Source organism: Gopherus evgoodei, chromosome 9, assembly GCF_007399415.2.
Source record: "Gopherus evgoodei ecotype Sinaloan lineage chromosome 9, rGopEvg1_v1.p, whole genome shotgun sequence".
NCBI classification, from domain to species: domain Eukaryota; kingdom Metazoa; phylum Chordata; order Testudines; family Testudinidae; genus Gopherus; species Gopherus evgoodei.
Window position 1 is genome coordinate 28,767,466 of NC_044330.1, and position 19,052 is coordinate 28,786,517.

At 44.4% G+C, this 19,052-nt stretch overlaps 1 protein-coding gene across 2 annotated transcripts; it reads left to right on the forward strand.

Annotated features, from left to right (window-relative positions):
- Positions 1–1,437: 1,437 nt before the first annotated feature.
- On the forward strand, positions 1,438–8,652 carry PFN2 (profilin 2). 2 transcript variants are annotated; one of them, XM_030575428.1, is made up of 3 exons: positions 1,438–1,667; positions 4,094–4,286; positions 6,936–8,652. In XM_030575428.1, exons 1-3 carry the CDS (start codon positions 1,536–1,538, stop codon positions 7,031–7,033), a joined length of 423 nt encoding a protein of 140 aa, XP_030431288.1. In that variant the 5' UTR covers positions 1,438–1,535; the 3' UTR covers positions 7,034–8,652. The 2 variants fall into 2 exon arrangements, with proteins under 2 accessions (XP_030431288.1, XP_030431287.1); XM_030575427.1 differs by having other exon boundaries at positions 1,445–1,667; positions 6,625–8,652.
- The last annotated feature ends 10,400 nt before the right edge of the window (positions 8,653–19,052 follow it).

Genomic DNA, 19,052 nt, shown 5'->3' on the forward strand with positions numbered 1-19,052 from the left:
TGGTACCACTAGTGCAGATGCATCTTTGGTGAATATCAGACAGGAGGTTTTTTTAGGGGACACAAGTTAAAAGTTATAATTCAGGAATCTCTTACCTAATTCATTTCAAATTTGGTAGAAAAACTGAACACCTACTACAGGTCTAACTTATCAATTGTAAAGGGAATACTACTTTATTTGGGGACTTCCCTTTATTTCGGAGGCAGTAGCAAAAATTGAGTTTATAATACAAACTCAGTCAAAACCTTAACGCTGGAGTGGGTATACTACTCTATAATATGCCTGTTTCCAAATAAAATGTTTCCTCTATGTTTCTTATGGCATGAAATATACTCTTCGAAATCTCACCTAGACAAAGTTGAGTTTTCCAAAAGACTAAGATAAGAAACAAGCAACCTCAGTTAAATATAACAGAATAAAAAGGTAATAATTTAGCTTTCATCATCTTTACATGCAATCCACTCTCACATCCTTTGGTTTTGTGATAACAGGCAAAGTTTCGATAGGCAAACTTCAAGCCCCACATTTTATGTTAAAACCAGTCACTCCGTAATATGCAAAAATCATCACTGCGACTGTCTTGAGTTTGCAATTACTTCATTGACGGTTTAACCAATAATAATCTACTTTCCCTCAATGACTAAATATAGAGGTTAAATTCGGCGCTGTTACACTGCTGTAAATCCACTGGAGTGATGCAGCGCAGTTACTCACACGCACGAGGTTAACAGCTGAAACAAGAATCTGGTCCGTAATCCCAACAAGCATGTTTGGGATTCCAGGCAGGTTTGTTGTCTGGTCTGAGCAGTAACAGAGATAACGCTAGAGACACCGATGCCTGCTGCCTCCAGGGCAAGGCTCATCTCTCCTACAGAGAGAGATCTCAGAGCAACGCCCCCAGTACCGCAATCAGTGCCAGGAAGGGCTCTTCTCTCCTCCTTTGCCACCCGTTTGCAATACAGGTGCCCAGCTCATCTATCACCCCGTGCAGGGGGAAGGGAAAACCACTGCCCGGGGAGATGGGCGATCCGAGCCGCCACCCCTACTGACTCTCCTCCTCGCAGGCTGCTCAGGGGTCGCGAGCCGCGCCACGCAGACCCCACTGGCGAGCGCACGAGGGGACAGGCGCCCCCACCGCCCCGCTTTAAAGGCAGCTGCCACGAGTCGCCACCGCCCGCCGGCGTCAACCTCCCCGGCTTCCTGCATCAGCACCCTGCCTGGCCCCGCCCCAAAGTATCCCTCCGCCGGGTCGGTCCTGCGGCGGAAGGATCCGCGCAGCACCTCAGCGTTCTCCCCCAACCCGCTCCTCCCGTCCGCTGTTCCTGGAGCGGCGGCTCGGAGAGACGCGGCCGAGGGGAGGGGGAGCAGCAACAGCGCGGCGGTGGCGGCCCCGCCCCCTCCCTTCTCCTCTCCTCTCCCCGTGGCCGGCCGGGCGCGCGCTGCTCGCTGCAGGGCTCGGCTGCCGCTTCGCGCGCGCCTGTGAGACCGCCGCCGCCGCCCTCCGCTCCTCCGCCCGACTGCGCCAGGCGAAGACGATGGCCGGCTGGCAGAGCTACGTGGACAACCTGATGTGCGATGGCTGCTGCCAGGAGGCCGCCATTGTCGGCTACTGCGACGCCAAGTACGTCTGGGCCGCGACGGCCGGGGGCATCTTCCAGAGCATCACGGTAAGGGCCGCGGCCCCCGCGCTGGCTGCGAGCCTCCCGCCCGGCCCGGCCCGGCCCGGCGCTAGCCCGGCTCGGCTCGGCTCGCCGGGGCGGGGGGGAATGCAGCAAAGAGCCGCCGCCGGGTGCTCCTGACGCCCGCGGGCAGCAGCCCAGCGGCCAATGGGGGTCCCGCCCCCGCCAGCTGTACCCACCGCAGCCCCCCGCCCCCTCCGGGCCCTGTGGGGCGCAGCTCGGGCGGCGTGAGGGGCCGGGAGCTCCCCAGGGCGCTGCTGGTTTTCGGCGCTTTCCAGGTAGCGCCGAGTCTGGCGGTCAGCGGGGACGGGCCCGGCTCGCCACCCCCGCTCGGGGTGCTCGGGCCGCGGCGCCGGGCTGAGCAGGAGCCGGCAATGCGGCGGAGGGAGGAGGAGGAGAGAAAGGCCGGGCACGGGGGAGACTTGGCGTAGGGTTCCCTGCGCCCAGGCCTCCTTGCTGCGGACAGACTTACGTGCCCGGCGTAGGAGGCTTTCGTGAATCCTCGCCTCTGGCTTCATGTTTTTCATCTCCAAGATGGCGCACTGCCATTGATTTTTTTTCCCCCCTCCCCTCCCTTCTCTCTGTCCTTTCCTCCCCGTCTGTCCTCCTCGGAGGTATTAATCATCCCTGTTCCTGCAGCACAGCCCCCTTCTCACCCACGGCTCAGATCTTTCGAAGGAAGGGCCCTGTTCCCAGGGGAAGGGTTTGGAAACCTTTAAGGATCAGGGAAGACTTATTTAAAGTGGGAGCCCTTTTAGGCCATATCTGTATTGGTGGGTGGTGCTGAATAGCATGTTTTGATTATAACCTTGTGTTATGATGCACGTTTTGCTGCAGACTTATGCACCTTCCCCTTGCAAATCCATCCTGTAGGTCTCTGTCTTCTGCACGGGAATTTGGGACTACTGCTTTCTCTGGGGAGAGGAGGGCTTGGCTTGTGTTGGATTTGTGCTTCCCCTCACCCTCTCCCATCCCCCAATGTGGCTCCTGTGCTTGCCAGTTCTCCTTTTTCTCCTTAGGTCCCTCTTTGCTGGTAGCCTTGGTATGCAAAGGCAGCTTTCCTGCATAAAAGCTTTCTTCTCCCACCTCCATAGTTAAGTGATCTCATTGCATGGCCACAGCAGCACCCCCTCCTCATCATATCCCTTCATAAGATGTGATGTCAGTGGGGAGTAGCCATGCAGGCCACCTCTCCACTGGGGAAACCAGTCCTGCCCTTCCTGAAGATGGTTAATTTAGTGGTGCCCTGAGGATTTCCAGCTGCTCACCGAGTCCCCTCCCCTAGGTGTCTTTGTGCCTTGCTAAGATGTGGCCTGGCAGAGTCCCGGTGTGTGATTGGAAATGGCCAGGGCCTGCTATGACTGTGCAGTTCTGGAGAGCAACGCCTCCCATCTCCTTACTTGCTTTCTTACTGTTAGGAAGCACATTGCTCCTGTCTTGCCTTCACCTCACCCCACCTCCTCCATCCTGAAAGCAGTGCTGCACAGAGACTCCCCCATGGAAGCAGGCACAGACTTTGTGTGTGAAAGGTGTGTGGGGTTAATGTGGCCTGACCCCTTTCTAAATGCAGTCTGTCTTGCGCTCCTGCAGGGACTAGACCACACAATTTCCCTGTGCATAGAGGGATCACTTTAGCATTGTGATCCCCTCCTTTACTTTTTAGGGTACTGAGAGCCCAATGTGTTTGCTGGAGCTATGGCTTTATGTATCTGAGTTTACTGTCTGAGTCATTGAATTTTAGGCATGATATTATGTAACATTCCTTGCCTAGAAAAGTGCAGAGTTGAACATCGTTGTACATCATCAGTTTGGCTACATTTTGCATTAGAAACATAGTTATTTGGTCTTTCAGAGACCTGTGGCTGCTGATCTGGGAGGAGTTTAATATCCCACCAGTTGTTGTTAAGGCAGATGGGACTGGGGAACACACCTGCATCATTTTTATCTAGACACGGTCCTGAAGGTTTTTTTGGTACCTCATTATCAAGTAACAAAAATCTGATTCATTCACTTACTAAAATAAATGGCTCCGTGGTTAGCAAAATGCCTGATGACATCACATTGCCTTCTTCAAAAAGACGACTTACTGGAATCCAACTTCTAGATCTTACCAGTATTGCAGACTTAATCTATAACTTTTATATTTGAAATATCTTAAAACAGCACTTGTGTTCACTGAAAATGGTACTAAATTAATTAAAATATAGCTGTGAATAACAAAACACTCAATTCCAAAGTGTCTTGTTTTAGGAGAAGCTTGAGTGTCCCTTTTAAATCTTTTTGCTGGTGACAAGTCTCTTTTGAGTGGAAATTAATCTGAAAGCAACTTCATTTAAAGTACATGAAATCCAGTGTCTTCTGTGAAAGGTAGTTGTGAGAGCTTGCTATATAACACTGAATTTCTTTTTTAACAGCCCGTAGAAATAGATATGATTGTAGGAAAAGACCGAGAGGGTTTCTTCACCAACGGTCTGACTCTTGGTGCAAAGAAGTGCTCTGTGATCAGAGATAGCCTGTATGTTGATAGTGAATGCACAATGGACATCAGGACAAAGAGTCATGGTGGCGAGCCAACATACAATGTTGCTGTAGGCAGAGCTGGTCGAGGTAAGCTATAACTTTTTTTTTTTCCCCCCAGAAATTTAAACTAGCAAAACAAGAATGCAACCTTCAAAACTGGGCTGTAATCATTAAATTACTTACTTTAATCTGCATAAAAAGTTTTTTTTTTTTTTTTTTTTAATTTCCACAATGCAACCTTGGTGTAATTGTGGTCCATCTATTTTCCAGGACTAGCTCCGTATCTAGCAGTCCTAGATGAATGACCACAGTTTGTGATTTAACTATCTTTATCAAGTGGTTACTTGTGCCTACAGATTTTAACAAGCTAGTGTAGCCTGTGTATCAGCTGGATTAAATGTAGTCTGTCACTCATTTACACTAGATATATTGCAGTTAAAATGTTTGGAGTCCAAAACATAGGGTCATAATGATGGTGGATGTTGTTATATCCTATTGAAATACCTTGTTCAGCATAAACTTGCTCTAAAGTGACTTCTACTAAAATTTCTTCCACAAAGACTTGAATTTCTTGTATGGAACTACCTATTTTGAATCATAAATTTTACACTAACTCTTTACAATTCCCTGTTGAGAACCTTGGAAGTCTGATTCTGAGGCAATGAATGAATTCTGTCCAATTGGGTAGTTGCAGGCTATTTATATAAAGCTTGTCTAACTACTTGTGCATTTTATCTAAGCTTCTATAAAATACACCCTACTTGCAAGGAACTAGACTCAATTCCAAAAGAAACTTCTCTTAAAACACTGGGTACAAGCAACATGAGGACATCCAAGACGGTATCTTGGCATTCTGTTGTTAGCTGTTGTAGACTGAGTATGTTAGGGACCAAGGTCAATGTATAAACAAAATATAGCTACAGAGACACTGCCGTATTGTGTATTTTTACATAGGCTATGGAGATGTTACAAGTATTTTAATAATACAGTCAAATGGAATAGGTAAAGATTTCTGTGCTGCTTGGGCCATGGCTGTAACTAATTGTCTTCCTTTCCTTGTGAGAAAAATAGTATCTCTATCTAGATAATTGTTTACTATAGTGATTTTGAAGTTTACATTATTTAAGATATGTCCCCTTATGATCTGGTCTTAGTGATGTTCTGCTGTATACCCGCACATAGGCAAAATGTATCTATGTTGCAGTGATTCCTGTCTCACCATTCCTAATTCAAAGCACAATTAAAATGAGCCAGTGTTCTTGTGAAGCAAAATTTGTAACATGTAGTAGTTATTCTTGGCATAATTTGATTTTTATTTTTTAGAATTTCATTGTTTACTTTGAAGCATTTTTTCAATTGATTTACATGTTTTCAGTTGTGTAAAATTATGAGAGGGTCACACAATGAGGGGAGACAGAATTATTTAATGTTAGTAGATTCAAAAAATTAGCATTATAAATGTTAAAACAAATTGTCAACATCACATCAAAATATGCAAAGAAAATATGCTCATATCAAACTCTTAATTCGTTCTTAAATAATATTTCTTTCTTTGTCTATCTGTAAATTTCATTTATTGATGGAAATAGTATTTCACTGGCTTGTGTGGATGGTGAAATAGACATTTACCAACTTTACTTACAAAAATCTAATCCTTCCAAGTTTACATGTACTCTGTTCTAGTGACATCTGGTGGCAGTTAGCCCATAAAGCCTCATGAGAAACTCTTCTCAATAAAGCAATATTGTTATTTTTGTAGTCAACTTACTGTGGAGGGAAAGGGGAAACTAGATTTAAAATCAGCTCAGAATTACTTTACTCCATACAAAAAGCTAATTGCACTATAATGGAAGGAGGGACTCAACATTTCACCCAGAACTGAGTTGTTGCAGTAGTGTCATAAATACAGCCTACTTAAAAGTTACTTAAAGTTTACCAATATACTGCCAAACAAAACACACTTAATAAAGTTGGAATGTACCCATTACTGCTCTGAACTTAATCTCTAGTCTAAAAATACTAGAATCTCCTATGTCTACTGACATTGCTACCTTTCTCCTTTTTACATCATTACTTTGTCTACTTTATAAAGATGTGCCCAGGGTTTCCTGGTCAGAGAGGTCAGATGGTAACAGGCACCATGATACATTTTATCTTTAAAATGGAAGTTACAGAATATGTTCAAGTTTTTTGAAAAGTCTTATGGCTAGCACACAACTACTCCATCTTTGAAGTCGTAGAGGATACTCCCTCCCAACCCTGTCTACATCTGTACTTTAGAAAGCTCCTGTAAAGCCAGCTTAATAGCCAACCATTAAAACTTGAATTTGTGTACTTATTGCAATATCTGATTAAAACTTGCATTATTTCCTTGCCTAACACACTCCTTTAAAACCTCTTTTTTTTTTTTTCTTTTCTCTTTCAGTCTTGGTCTTTGTAATGGGCAAAGAAGGGGTCCATGGAGGCGGATTGAATAAGAAGGCATACTCAATGGCAAAATACTTGAGAGACTCTGGGTTCTAGTTGCTAGGCAGACTGTTAAGTATTAGGGGAAAATTGCTATTAAACTTTCCTGGCAGTGAGCTTTAAACCTTACATTCTGGAAACTTTATTAGCAATGCAGGATGATGGGGTATGAACCTGTGTCTCCTTTGTATCCCTTTGTTGGTGGGGAAAGGTGTTTTTTTTTTTTCTTTAATTCTGTTCATTTCTGTTTTGTTTCATTGTGTACTCCAGCATTGGTTATAGTTATGGGAAAGGAAGGTGTCCTTGGAGGGACACTGAACAAGAAAGCATATGAACTGGCTTTATACCTGAGGAGGTCTGACATCTAAGCAGCCTCTCCCCATCCACCTAGCAACTGTCTTCATCACCAACCAGTTATGTTCACTGTGCTGCCAGACTGTAGATGGTAGTTTTTTTGGTTTTTTGGTTTTTTTATTTATCCATTTTTTTCTAATATCATGATTCCAGTTACCCTCGTGTTCATTTGTATGTTAACCACTGTATGTAACCAAATCCCATATCTGGCACCATTTTTGCAGCATAAAAATGATATGCATGATACCTTGAAAAATGTTGTAGATGGGGGAGAATGCCAAGTCTAGGCTTTGCTTTGTCTTAGCAATTAATACGATATTGACAACTAAAACAATTTAAACACTAAACAAGGTGCCGATTGTACAATCTAATTTGATCAATGTCTCTTCAGCACTTTGAGCAATTACACAGCTCATTTAGTCTTCCTTTTGTAGAGCATGGTTGCGGGGGGAAGTGCATGCATATCTTTACTTCTCTCCCTGTCTACTCTTTCATCCACATTTTGTTTGCTTCCACCTATTTTTATACAGTGCCTGGTTTGTTTAACCAATTTGCTCTCAGAAGCTATTGTTTCATTAGTTTTGTTGTTGCACTTCACTGCAAACTTACAAAACTCTTCATAGTGTCTGAAGCACACACTGCTTAATGGGTGTAACTGCAAAACTATCAAAAGATGTAGATGCATTTTCTTCATGATCTTACCACCACTGTCCTGGGTGAATACCTAGGGACATTCCATCATTGCAATAGCTCAGGCACTTTTTTTTTTTGCCAGCTCCAGTTCTGTAGTTGAATTATGAAAAGCTGCCATTGTGGACATTAGATATCCCAACATAACCATCTGGAGTGTGTCCGATTTTCAGTTTTTCATAGGACCAATTTTTAATTTGCAGCTTGGGGTTTTATATGAAACTACAGGGTCATTGTGGAAAACTGCCACCTTCAGCTATATACTGATAGCCTATACTCCAATCTTTCTGGCAGATCTAACTGATGATGTAAAGAAACTTGCTGCTTTAATACCAATGTTTGTGTGAGGGGTGGTAGTTCATAAGTTTAAAATTGTTAAAATGATACTGTTTCAAATTTGAAATAGTCATTTGGCCTGCCACACCGTTGCTGCAGAAATTGTGGAGTAAACTGCCTCCTGCACTAGTCATCTAAAATGTGTAACCAAATTGTCCATTCAAGCACGGTACAAACTTGTATGTCCATTTAAAGAGAACTGCAGAACTCTGTATACAAAAGAATAAATGGGAGATGGTATTGGTTGGAATAACTGACTTGGCTGTCTTGTGATGAATTTTTTAATATGTATTCTGTGCCATACTATTGTTTTTTTAAAAAAAAAATGAACTGTTGCTATTGTGAGATGGATTTTAACTGACTATAAGGATTTCCTTTGAATGGCACTACTTTAGGGACATTCTAGTATTTGCTTCTATTATTTGGGCCTTGTGGATAATGTACAGATTTAAACAAATTCTTGTTGCTGATTTGTCCATTTCTTTCCCTGCACTTTTACATCTGGGATACAGTCTAACTCATCTGATTTAATATGCATTTCAAAAAATGCCATAACTATTAAACACCTTGTTTACAGACGAAATAAATTTATTCCAACCAAATAAAATCAGACTCTTGTAACTTTTTTATGCACCAGACTTTTCTGAAGCAATATACTTCATCGTGTAGCTTACTACACTAACTTTGTGTTTGTGTGTTTCTCAAAATGTAATTCAGCTCTGCAGGAATTATAAACTTGTGGAACAGCATTACTGTATTGATGTACTAGTCCTTTTGCTGTAAAGATGACTGTTTAGAACACTAAACTGACTTAGCCACTTATTGAGCTTAAGTCATAGCAAGAGCTCTAATAGTCTTCATGTTTGCTTCTTCAAAGTCTTGTATGGTAGAAGGGGATACTTTAACTAAGGGAAACTAGTGTTATTAACTTCACTAATCCAGCAGATCTCATGGCAGTTTCTCTTTACTGTTAGGCATGTTGTTTAAACATTGTCTACCCAAGCCTCCTCAATAGTATGTGAATGCATAAACACTTTTTGCAACCTACACTCCTTTAAAACAGGCTGGATATGACCACTGCTGTACTAATGTATCCATTAGTATAAGAGCTAACCCTCTGTACAAATCCACACTGCTCTTAGAGAAAACATGTCAAACAGTTTAGCACCCAGCTAGTTAACCAGCTTCAAACCCTGCAAGTCTTTCACATGGTCTTGACTGATCGTTGTGCACAAATTCTGCCAGCCAGTCCTCAGGATACCAGCTACATTGGTACTGGCCATGATGGCTACTTCTGAAGATAGTGCACTTTGAGGATATAGGAATTGTCTCTGCAAGTTCACTTGAAACTTAACCTCTCCTTCATAGGCTACACCTGTCCGAGAAAGGAAACAAGGGCAAACTAATCTTAACTAAGGGCTAGTCTACACTGACAATGCTAAACCTTTAACATAGCTTGTGTGGTCATGGCAGAGCGCAGGGAGAGAGCTCTCCCAGCGCTCTTAAAAAAACCCCCTTCATGAGAGGCGTAGCTACCAGTGCTGGGAGCACCGCTTCCAGAGCTGGTGCACAGTCTACACTGGCGCTTTACAGCGATGAAACTAACTGCGCTCAGGGGGGTGTTTTTTCACTCCCCTGAGCGAGAAAGTTGCAGTGCTGTAAATTGCCAGTGTAGACAAGCCCTAAGATTCCAGATGGCTCCTCTTAAAACGGTGCTTGGAAAAATCTCATCTGTCTTGTCCTACTGCTTGTCTTAAACAATCTTCCCTGGCCTTCCGTTCAGTCTATGAGCCTGCTGCTTACACACCACAAGTACTCTCATCTGGCTAAGTAGTAACTTCCCCATGACCATCCTTAGTCAATGGGGGCACTTTTTTCACTGTTATCTTTATCTCACATCCATATCTTACGCCACCTGACTAAAAATTTTGCATCTGTTGCCTAACCTTTTTTTTTTCTTACCTTGCTAATATTGGTCTCTCCTTTCCTCCTAATTCAGTTCCACTTCCTCTTGTATGTGACAATTCCACTATGCTGCAAAGACATCATCCCTCCCTTTTTAAAAAAGTTTTGAGTTTGGAGTATTCCTTTAGCACCAAAATAAGAAACAATCTGTTAGATCAGTCCTGTGGTCTATCTAGTCAAGTAACATCTGACAGTAGCCAATATCAGATCTTTCAGAAGAAACCTTGCAATAGACAGGTGAGGAATAACCTATTTGCAGGGAAAATCACTGAGACTCATTTATGCCTCGAAGCTTGAGGGATTGTCTTCACCAGAATTCCCCCCCGTTGTAACTCGGGATGTTCTCATTATCCATATACATGTTTAATTGTTTGTTTGTTTTCAAATCTGATAAGCTCTTGACTTCAGTGGTATCTTGTAGCAAAGGGTTCCATAGAGTGACTCTTGCATTGTATGAATAATATTTTGTTCTGTTAAAGTTTGCAGTCTTTCATTCGTCCTCTCATAATACAAGAACACTACAGGAAAGTGCTCAATCTACTTTCTGTATAACATCCATTTTGTATACCTTTTATCACATTCCCTCTTACTGCACTTCACTGGCAATCACTCTGCATAGGTAAGCTATTTCATGCCCAGTTTCACTGCTTGTCTGAACTCCAGTTTCTGCTGTTTTTTGAGACCTGGCCACCAACATTTAATATAGTATTTCAGGTGAGGGAATACCATTCATTTATATCATAGCCTGTTTTTAGTATTCTTCATCCTATTCCTTATTATCCATTGTTTCCTTTTGTGATCCATGCTGAAATTTTAGCAGAGGTCTTTGTGTTATTCACATACCTAGAATTTTTTTCTAGTATGCTAGTGTAGAACCTAGTAAGGAGTATTTTTAGGGCAAATTACTCCTTCTATTGTGTATTACCTTGCATTTGTCTCTGGTGAATTTCATGGGCAATAGTGTTTTCCATCCTTCACTTTGTTAGGATCCCTCCAGAGTTGCTTGGTCTTAACTCACCTAAACTATCAACTGCAAACCTTGCTGCTACCTTGCTCCTTTTTTCTGGATCATTAATAAATAACTTAAATATCACCAGTCCTTATACAGAACCTTATGACTTCCCCTTGCTTAAACTGTCATGATAAAAATTGACTAATTCCTTCTCTTTTCTATCTCAGTTTCTTATACATGTTAGTTCTTTGCCTCATTCCCCTGTGAGTACTTTAATTACCAACTACATGAGAAATTTTGTTAAAGGCTGTCTGAAATTCTAAATGACCAGTCTTTATCCACTTTATTGACTGTTTAAAGAATATTTAGAGAGGAACAACTTCCCCGTGTAGAAGCCTGCTACTTACTCCCTATCCTATCACGATAATCTAGGTGTTTTAATAGTTCTATTTGTTACTGTTGCAACCATTATGCCAAGTACAGAAATAAATCTTACTAGCTTATAGCTCCCAGTCCTTTTTTTTTTTTTTAATACAAAAGTATGTAATTTTCTAGCATGCACACCTCTACTATAGTCACTGATTTTAATGGGAAATTTCATAGTTTTTATTAGTAGTTCAGCCAGATCATTTATTAATGAAAAGAGTAGGTATCTTTCCAATATCCTCTGTAGTGAAAATTAATGAACAGAAGGATGCTACAGAAAAGCTAAATGTGACGACTTCTTAGTTGCTCACTTAATCCCTTGCTGTCCACCAGAACCATGGATTCTTACAGCCTTTCTTCCATAATAAAAAAATGCATTTGTTTTCATATCTTTAGCTATTTACTTTATAGATTCTGGTGTAGCCTTCCTAACTTCCTCCTTGCATGTTGCCTGCTTAATTTATACTCTTACTGTCTTTGCTAGGCATTGATTTCCATTTTCTGAAGGATCTCTTGAGTTTTCTGTTTAGCCATACCGGGTTACTTTTTGCCTTGTTCAGAGGTATGCATGCCATCTGAGACTCTCCACTGTTTCCTTAAATCTGTTTCCTAAACTTTTGAAATCTGAACCCTCCCTCTTTTCTGGAAAATTGAACCAGTTGTGTCCCTCTTCCCCTCCCTGTAATCCTACTAATGTGTTGATAAAGGCCTGAATGTCTTAATGTATACATCTGCGCTACTCATTAAGTAATGCTGTGCCTCTTTTGGGATGCGTTGAACAGTGAAATAGTTAATGTTAACATTACAGTGTAAGTGGCATCTGAGTTGGCACCTAGTGAAATGAATAGGGTAATTCCAGAGCCATTGTTTCAAGCTCTTTACAAACTCAGACTGATTGCACTCACCTCACTTTATAAATGTTTGCTTTCCTTTACTCCACCCTTTGGCTAGTCCTTCATGCCTCCTAAGGGTGCATGCTTCACACTTTGAGAAATGTTACCTTAAATAGTGTCCATGCCAAAAGGATTTGAATGTCTTTGCTTTTGACTTCAGTGCCATTTTTACAAGCTTTGAAATCCCCCTCTCTGAAACTGAATGTCACCATACTAGGGTTTGGGGGTTTGTTTTTTTGTAACTTTCCTCTCCTAAGGATGCTGCATTTTATTATATTGGTAATCTTCTACTGCTTATTTCTTGCAGTAAGTTATCTATTATTTAGGGCAAAGGCCTGTGGGACCCTCCTTCCTGGCCCCTGAGCTCCTGCCCTTAGAGGCTAGCCCCCTGCGGTTCCCCCTCCGCTGCAGCCATAGCTCACTGTGCCGCTGGGCAGTGCTCTGGGAGGTGGGGCTGCAAGCTCCTGGGACAGCACAGCTGCAGAACTCGACCTGACCCGGTGCTCTGTGTTGTGCGGTGGTGTGGCTGGCTCCAGCGGGGCAGCACAGCTACCTGTGCTGGCGCTCTGGGTGGCACGGCTGCAGTGCCGCCAGCCACTGGTGCTCCAGGCAGCACGGTAAGGGGGCAGGGAGCAGGGGGGTTGGATAAAGGGCAGGGGAGTTCAGAGTGGGGGTCGGGTTGGGGGTGTGGATAGGGGTTGGGGTGGTCCAAGGGTGGGGAACGGGGATTAAATAGGAGCAGGGGTCCTGGGGGGGGAGCAGTCAGGAATGGGGGGGGTGGGGTTGGATGGGGCAGCGGAGGGAAGTCAGAGGCAGGGGTCCTGGGGGTGGTCAGGGAGAAGCGGTAGTTGGATGGGGCAGTCAGGAGTGAGAGGAGGGGTTGGATGGGGTGGCAAGGGTTGTCGAGATGGAACGGGGGAGTTGGATGGAGCAGGAGTCCTGGGGGAGGGATGAGGCAAGAAGCAGGAGGGATCGAATAGGGGGCAAGGCCAGACCACGCCATGCCACGCCACACCTGGCTGTTTGGGGAGGCACAGCCTCTGCTAACCTGCCCTCCAAACAATTTTGGAAACCTGAAGCGGCCAAAAAGTTTGCCCACCCCTGGTCTAAATCCTATAACAGAGGAGAGAAAGGGAGAGGTTATTTTTGACTAACTTGCTCTAAGGAGCATTTGATTACGGCATCAAGAAATTGCATCTAAAAACATTGTCCCACTTTTGATATTCACCCAGCTTATTTATGGGTAGCTGAAGTCCCCCATTATTATGGTTTTATTAGATGGTACCCCTTTTGATCTCCCACCCCTGTGCATTAGTGTCCTTTCCCTGCCCTTTTCTCCCTATTAAAAATCTTCCTCCATAACTTGGTATCATCTCACCTTGATTGTTGACCTGTCCAGCAAAAACACTGTTGCTGTCTATATCACTGGATCTTCTGCCTGGATGCTTTTGCTGGCTTCCAGTCTTTGATTGCATCAGACTAAAGTCTGACTTCCTATTCAAGCCCTTACTTACATCTCCTCTTCCGGCTTCCTTTTGTTCCTTCTATTGTACTTGTCTAAATTCTTTTTCTGTTCTCCATACCCTTTCTTTCAAAAACCCTTCCTGCCCTTTGTTCACCAATAATCACTCCATGTCCTTTGCCTGATCTCCCGTCTTTTTTTTTTTTTAAAGAGAGCAAGCTTTTTAAAGATATATCTATGGGTATGCTCACTGCATGGAAGAAGGCAAGGACAGATGGATTTTAAGCAGGCCACAACTTCATTACTCAAATTATATCCGAAGTTCTGCGTGGGACAGCCTAGTGCAGTCACTGGCACCCCATTCATTCTTTGCCATTTCTTACTGCTCCCAGTGCAGGGGCAGCCAATCACCATACTAGGACAGTCTCTGGGCACTTCTACTAGCATACCTCCCCCTTTCAGGAGTTGAAGCAAGAGGGGACCATGACCCCCTAGTCAGCATTGCTGTCAAGTACCTTGAAGGTAGTACCCCAGTCCCTGGTTCATATTTGCTCACAGGGAGTTACACACGATTCCCTCCCTCCCCATTTTGTAAGGAGATGTCCTCAGGCTGCCCCCTGTGTTACCACTTTGCACCTGGAGCCCAAGTCAGCGACTTCCTACTCTGGGCACCTGCCACAAAGAGACGCCAGCATCAGCTTCACTGCAACTGCCTCCACCCCCACCCCTGCATAGGCAACCGAGAAGTTCAACCAATCCTGTTTAAGGGAAGTGCACTCCATCCTCTCGATAAAGTTCACGTGCACCCTGAGCTGATAATTGAGCCACTGTGGGACTCCAGCTCCATCAATATTTTCCAGTTAGTCTTCCTTGGGGCTCTAGCCACCCTTTTTGTAGGTGAACTGCAGTTTGTGAGCTAGTACCATGCTATCCCCATGCCACGAAACATGCCCACCAGCAGTCCAATATCCGGTTTAGCCTTCCATATCACCTGAAGCCCAGAGCACGTTTCCCAGGTCATTCTCCCCTCAGGGCGTAACAGTGATGTCAGGCACATCCTCATGGGGTGCCAGCCCATGCAAAAGAGGTATAAGCTCACCCCGGTGCATGCCCCATCTGCTGTGCCAAGACAAAATCACATCCAGCCTGAGGCTCAGTTGCAACATCATTTTTTAATTACACATTCCCCTGTAAACCTAGTGCACAATGCTGTGCCCACAAATCCATATCCCCAGCTGTAGGCATGCTCTAATACATTCTGTATGATAGACCTGGGGAAGGAAGCAGACATGGTTAAAACCTGTGGTGCTTATGGCTCACCACTTGTATCAGCCTCTCGCCAGGCAGCCACACATAGAACTTATACGCCCTTGATCTCTGATGCATCCAAACCCAAACGGATAGCCCACAGTTGTGGCCCTTATACAGAACCAGTGGGATCAATACTTTCCTGGTGTCAAGCCCAAGAATGACAGCCCCTTCCTAAACACTCCCGCAAGTGGAATTTGGTTAGGAAGGAATAGTCCTTCTTGCAGGAACAGGGGACTGTCCCCAGGTGACCGCTGACCCACATATGCCTGCAGCATGTGTAAGGACACAGATACCCGACAAAGCAGTGCAGAGCAACAGCCTCACCAACCCCAATTCAACCAGTTTTTGAGCTGTGGACCTGAGCCCTAGAAAGTCACCATCCCACTACACGGTCTGTAGGTTGAGAGCCCACCCCAAAGAGTCTCTCTTGCTTGAAGGAAACAACTCACTGACCCAGATGATGCCTGAAGAAAACTAACACAGAGACTTCTGGCAACCAAGATTTCATAGGACTGTTGACATCTATTTTGGCTCTTCCTTAGCCTCCCGTGCTAGTGCTCTGAATCTGTTTCCCTGCAATCCAGAGAGCATTAGCTATGCTGCTGGTAAGCCCAGGCACATTCTTGGCTGTGAAATGAATAGTCCATGCAGATTTCTGTTTGGTAGTATTAATTATCTCTAGACAGAAGAGAGGGCCTTCCTCACATTAAGGATTCCATGCAGGCGAAGTCACTCCTTCCCCTTCCTGTGAAGGGCTGCTGTGACCCAGGCTAGGAATGGAAATCTCTCTCTTCTACAGGGCAGTGAGTGAGACATGAGACAGAATAAGCCCCGGTGTCCTTCCCTTAAATCATTCTAACAAGAGTGGAGTTAAGTGCATTCCATTTCCTGTCAAGGAGTTCAGAGACAGACAAGCCTCTGTTCAGAGCACAATACACCTTGCACAAGCACAGGCAATTTGGGGCAAGGACTCTACCCCAGCTGTGGCTCTGCTCAGTTCAGCACCTGATCTGCACTCCCCATGTCCACTTGAGGGCACACACAGAGAGACATGGAAGAAATTCCGGTGTTGAGCCATTTCCCCATTCAGGAATCTGTGAATGAGTGTTTGGGTCCTCTGGCACGTGATTGGTGCATTCATACTGTAGTCAGTCTGTAGGTCCATGAAACACCCATCTAACTGGAAGAATCCTGCACTGTCTGATGTGCTTGAGCAGGACTGGTATAGAAGCACAGCGATGGACATACTGTAAGAGTGTAATAAGTGCAGTCAGGAAAGTAACTCAGATATGTTCCTGATGGACCGTTTTTTTCTCTAAATGGACAACCTATCCTAAATTCTCTACTACTGAGGGACAATCTTCACTCATTGATATATTTTGCTTTCCGTCACCAACTCTGTATAACTTTTTTCATGAGTAATGTACCCAAATGCACAGATGCTAAATGGTATCTAAACTGTATTCTTAAATTCATTCACCTACATTGGGTTATTGCTGATTATGTACTATATGTATCTAATTACTTTCAAAACAAACTCTGTATTTGTGGATAGTTTAAGCACTATACCCAGGTGTACATACACTCTTTTCTCAACTTTTGTATTATATAAATTTTTTTAACATTAGCTTTAATAAAAATTTTAAATCCAGGCGTTGGCTGGGAAGGAGGATTAAGCTCCCACTTATACTACAGCCTTTTCTTATAGCTCTACTTAGGTCATGGGAGGCAGCAAAGCTGCCATTGGATTCCCCCATTTAACAGCCGAGACTTCCACCATGCAAAACTGAAGGCTGAAGCCTGCTTTGGGGACATGGCACAGTCACATGAGCACAGAGGGACAGAACATTGGGGCTACCCTGTTTATTCATATCCCCATCATGGCACAGAGTCTAGCAAAGAGGTGACACCTTTCTTGACAAGCAGAGTTGCTTTAACTCTAAGCACGGGTACACTGGAGGGGAAAGTATGGGAATGTCTCTGCTGAGACATTTCACCTACTAAATTAAGCTAACAACCAGCTTAGTTTTGCACAGCCTCACATAATCCTTCCCACATCTCATCCAGTGTTTGCTCAATGCATGGGTCACAGGGCTTTTTTAAATCTTTCACCAGATGATCTACTCCTACACCATTGTCTTGGCTTCCATTAGGAGGGGTGAGAGTTCAGCAAGGGGTGGTGGCAGTAGTCATTTGCCTTCCAATGGCAGAGGATTGTCTTCCTGCACTTTATAAATTAGAATTTAAACGGATGCAGCCTCATGGACAAAGACTCCTTTCCTCCTCCGGGAAAAGCAGAGATAAAGAGGAAACAGGCTTACTTTTTTGTTATTGTTGTTAGTTGGTTTGTGGGAGGGTGGGGGCAGGGCAGGGGAGCAGCTTTTATAACCTCCATGCTGTAAGTGTTATAGGGACTGTGGGAGTTATGGGAACTAACACCCAAGTTCACAGGAACAAGTGGCCAGTTATGAACACACTATGCTCCACAGTCTAAGGGCCTAACTACCTTAAGGACATTTGCCCTAATGTAACTACATAAGTGTGTAAACCTCTAACTAAAGTGCATCAGTTTAAAGCAGACCTTTATTCCATTAAACTTCAAGTCTATATTTCTAGTGGAAATGATTAGTCCTCACTAATCATGTCTGATTATATCAGTCTTGCTGGCCGCAGCTCAGAGAGACCAAGTCACCAGCAGCATCAACCCTGGACATTCCAGCTATTGCTAGCGATTGGAGGTTTTCAGCAGTGCCAGTTTCTATGTTAGTTAGATTTACCCTCAAGTATGGCTAGGGCCCCGCATGAGATTAAAGGGAGACCTTGAGTATGGGGAATGGTCGCACAGAAAACGGCTCTGTATCAGGAACAGGGACCAAGGGTGGGCATGTTAGTCCCAGATCAGGATGATCAATCCAGCCACCACTGTCCCGCCAGAGCAGTGATGGGCCCAGGGTAAGAACCAACTAGATTAGAACAAAAAGGCAGAATCACCAGGTGAATTCCACCCTGCAGCCAGGAGGGCAAACTGGGCCCACTCCTGGGGGTGTCCAGCTGGAGTGAAGTCAGCCAAGCGCACATCCAACAGCTTCTGCAGTCACCAATTCAAGTCCCGCAGGGCAGCAAACAGCCACTTATGGACATGGCCCACATCCCAAGGCAGCCAGAATACCTCACCAGGGCTCTGCCCAGGCCATGGGGCTCATCTCTATCCTCTCTAGTAATGCCTAGCTCCCACTGCCCTAGCCCCACAGGGCCCATGGGGGAGAGGAGGCTGCCCTTACAATGGCCTAAGACCTGCTCCCTGAACAGTTCTTCAGGGATAACCACAAAAGTTAATCCCTTTTAAGGTAAAGCCAGCAGGGCATGGTCCTGCCATCTCACACAGCTGCTGGCCCACCTGCAATTGGAGGAGGAAGTGCCAGACCCCACAGAGGCTGCCCTGCTGCAGCCCTATCCAGGCAGGCAGAGGGAGGGAGGATTGACTGCTGGAAACCAGCGAACAGGAAGTGGCTCTGAGCATATGGCTCCAAATCTTGCGCTTCTTGCAAGATCTTATGGCTCCAAATTACATGCCACATCCTAAGAGACCTCAGGCTTATCCTATAACTCCTGCGGGGGACTGAAAATCTCATGGGACCCATTCCCTCCTGTCCTTTTGCTTTCTCCCATTTCAGGAGCCACCAAAACGCACCCCTCGCTAAGCTTGGGACCCTCTTTTGTAAAGAGCTGTTTATACTTGGGCTACACAAATAGTTCTATTACTCTTGAGATACTTGCAGAGTATGCCTACATTATCTTGTGCTGAAACAGCTGCAAATGCTTTCAAATGTATGAACTTTACACTTACTTTACCACATTAACTTCAAGAATGATGTATGACTTCACGAAGGTTGACATGCTTTTTAAAACAAGCAGTCAAAATACAGCTACAGCTTAAACCATTCACTTCTATTTTTTGAGGGCAACTGGCACTGGATTTGGATTTGATAGGCATAATT

Coding starts and splice junctions, on each gene's coding strand:
- PFN2 (XM_030575428.1), top strand. CDS start 1,536: ATGGCCGGCTGGCAGAGCTACGTGGACAACCTGATGTGCGATGGCTGC. Junction 1,668..4,093: donor GCATCTTCCAGAGCATCACG/GTAAGGGCCGCG, acceptor CTTTTTTAACAG/CCCGTAGAAATAGATATGAT. Junction 4,287..6,935: donor TGTAGGCAGAGCTGGTCGAG/GTAAGCTATAAC, acceptor TGTGTACTCCAG/CATTGGTTATAGTTATGGGA.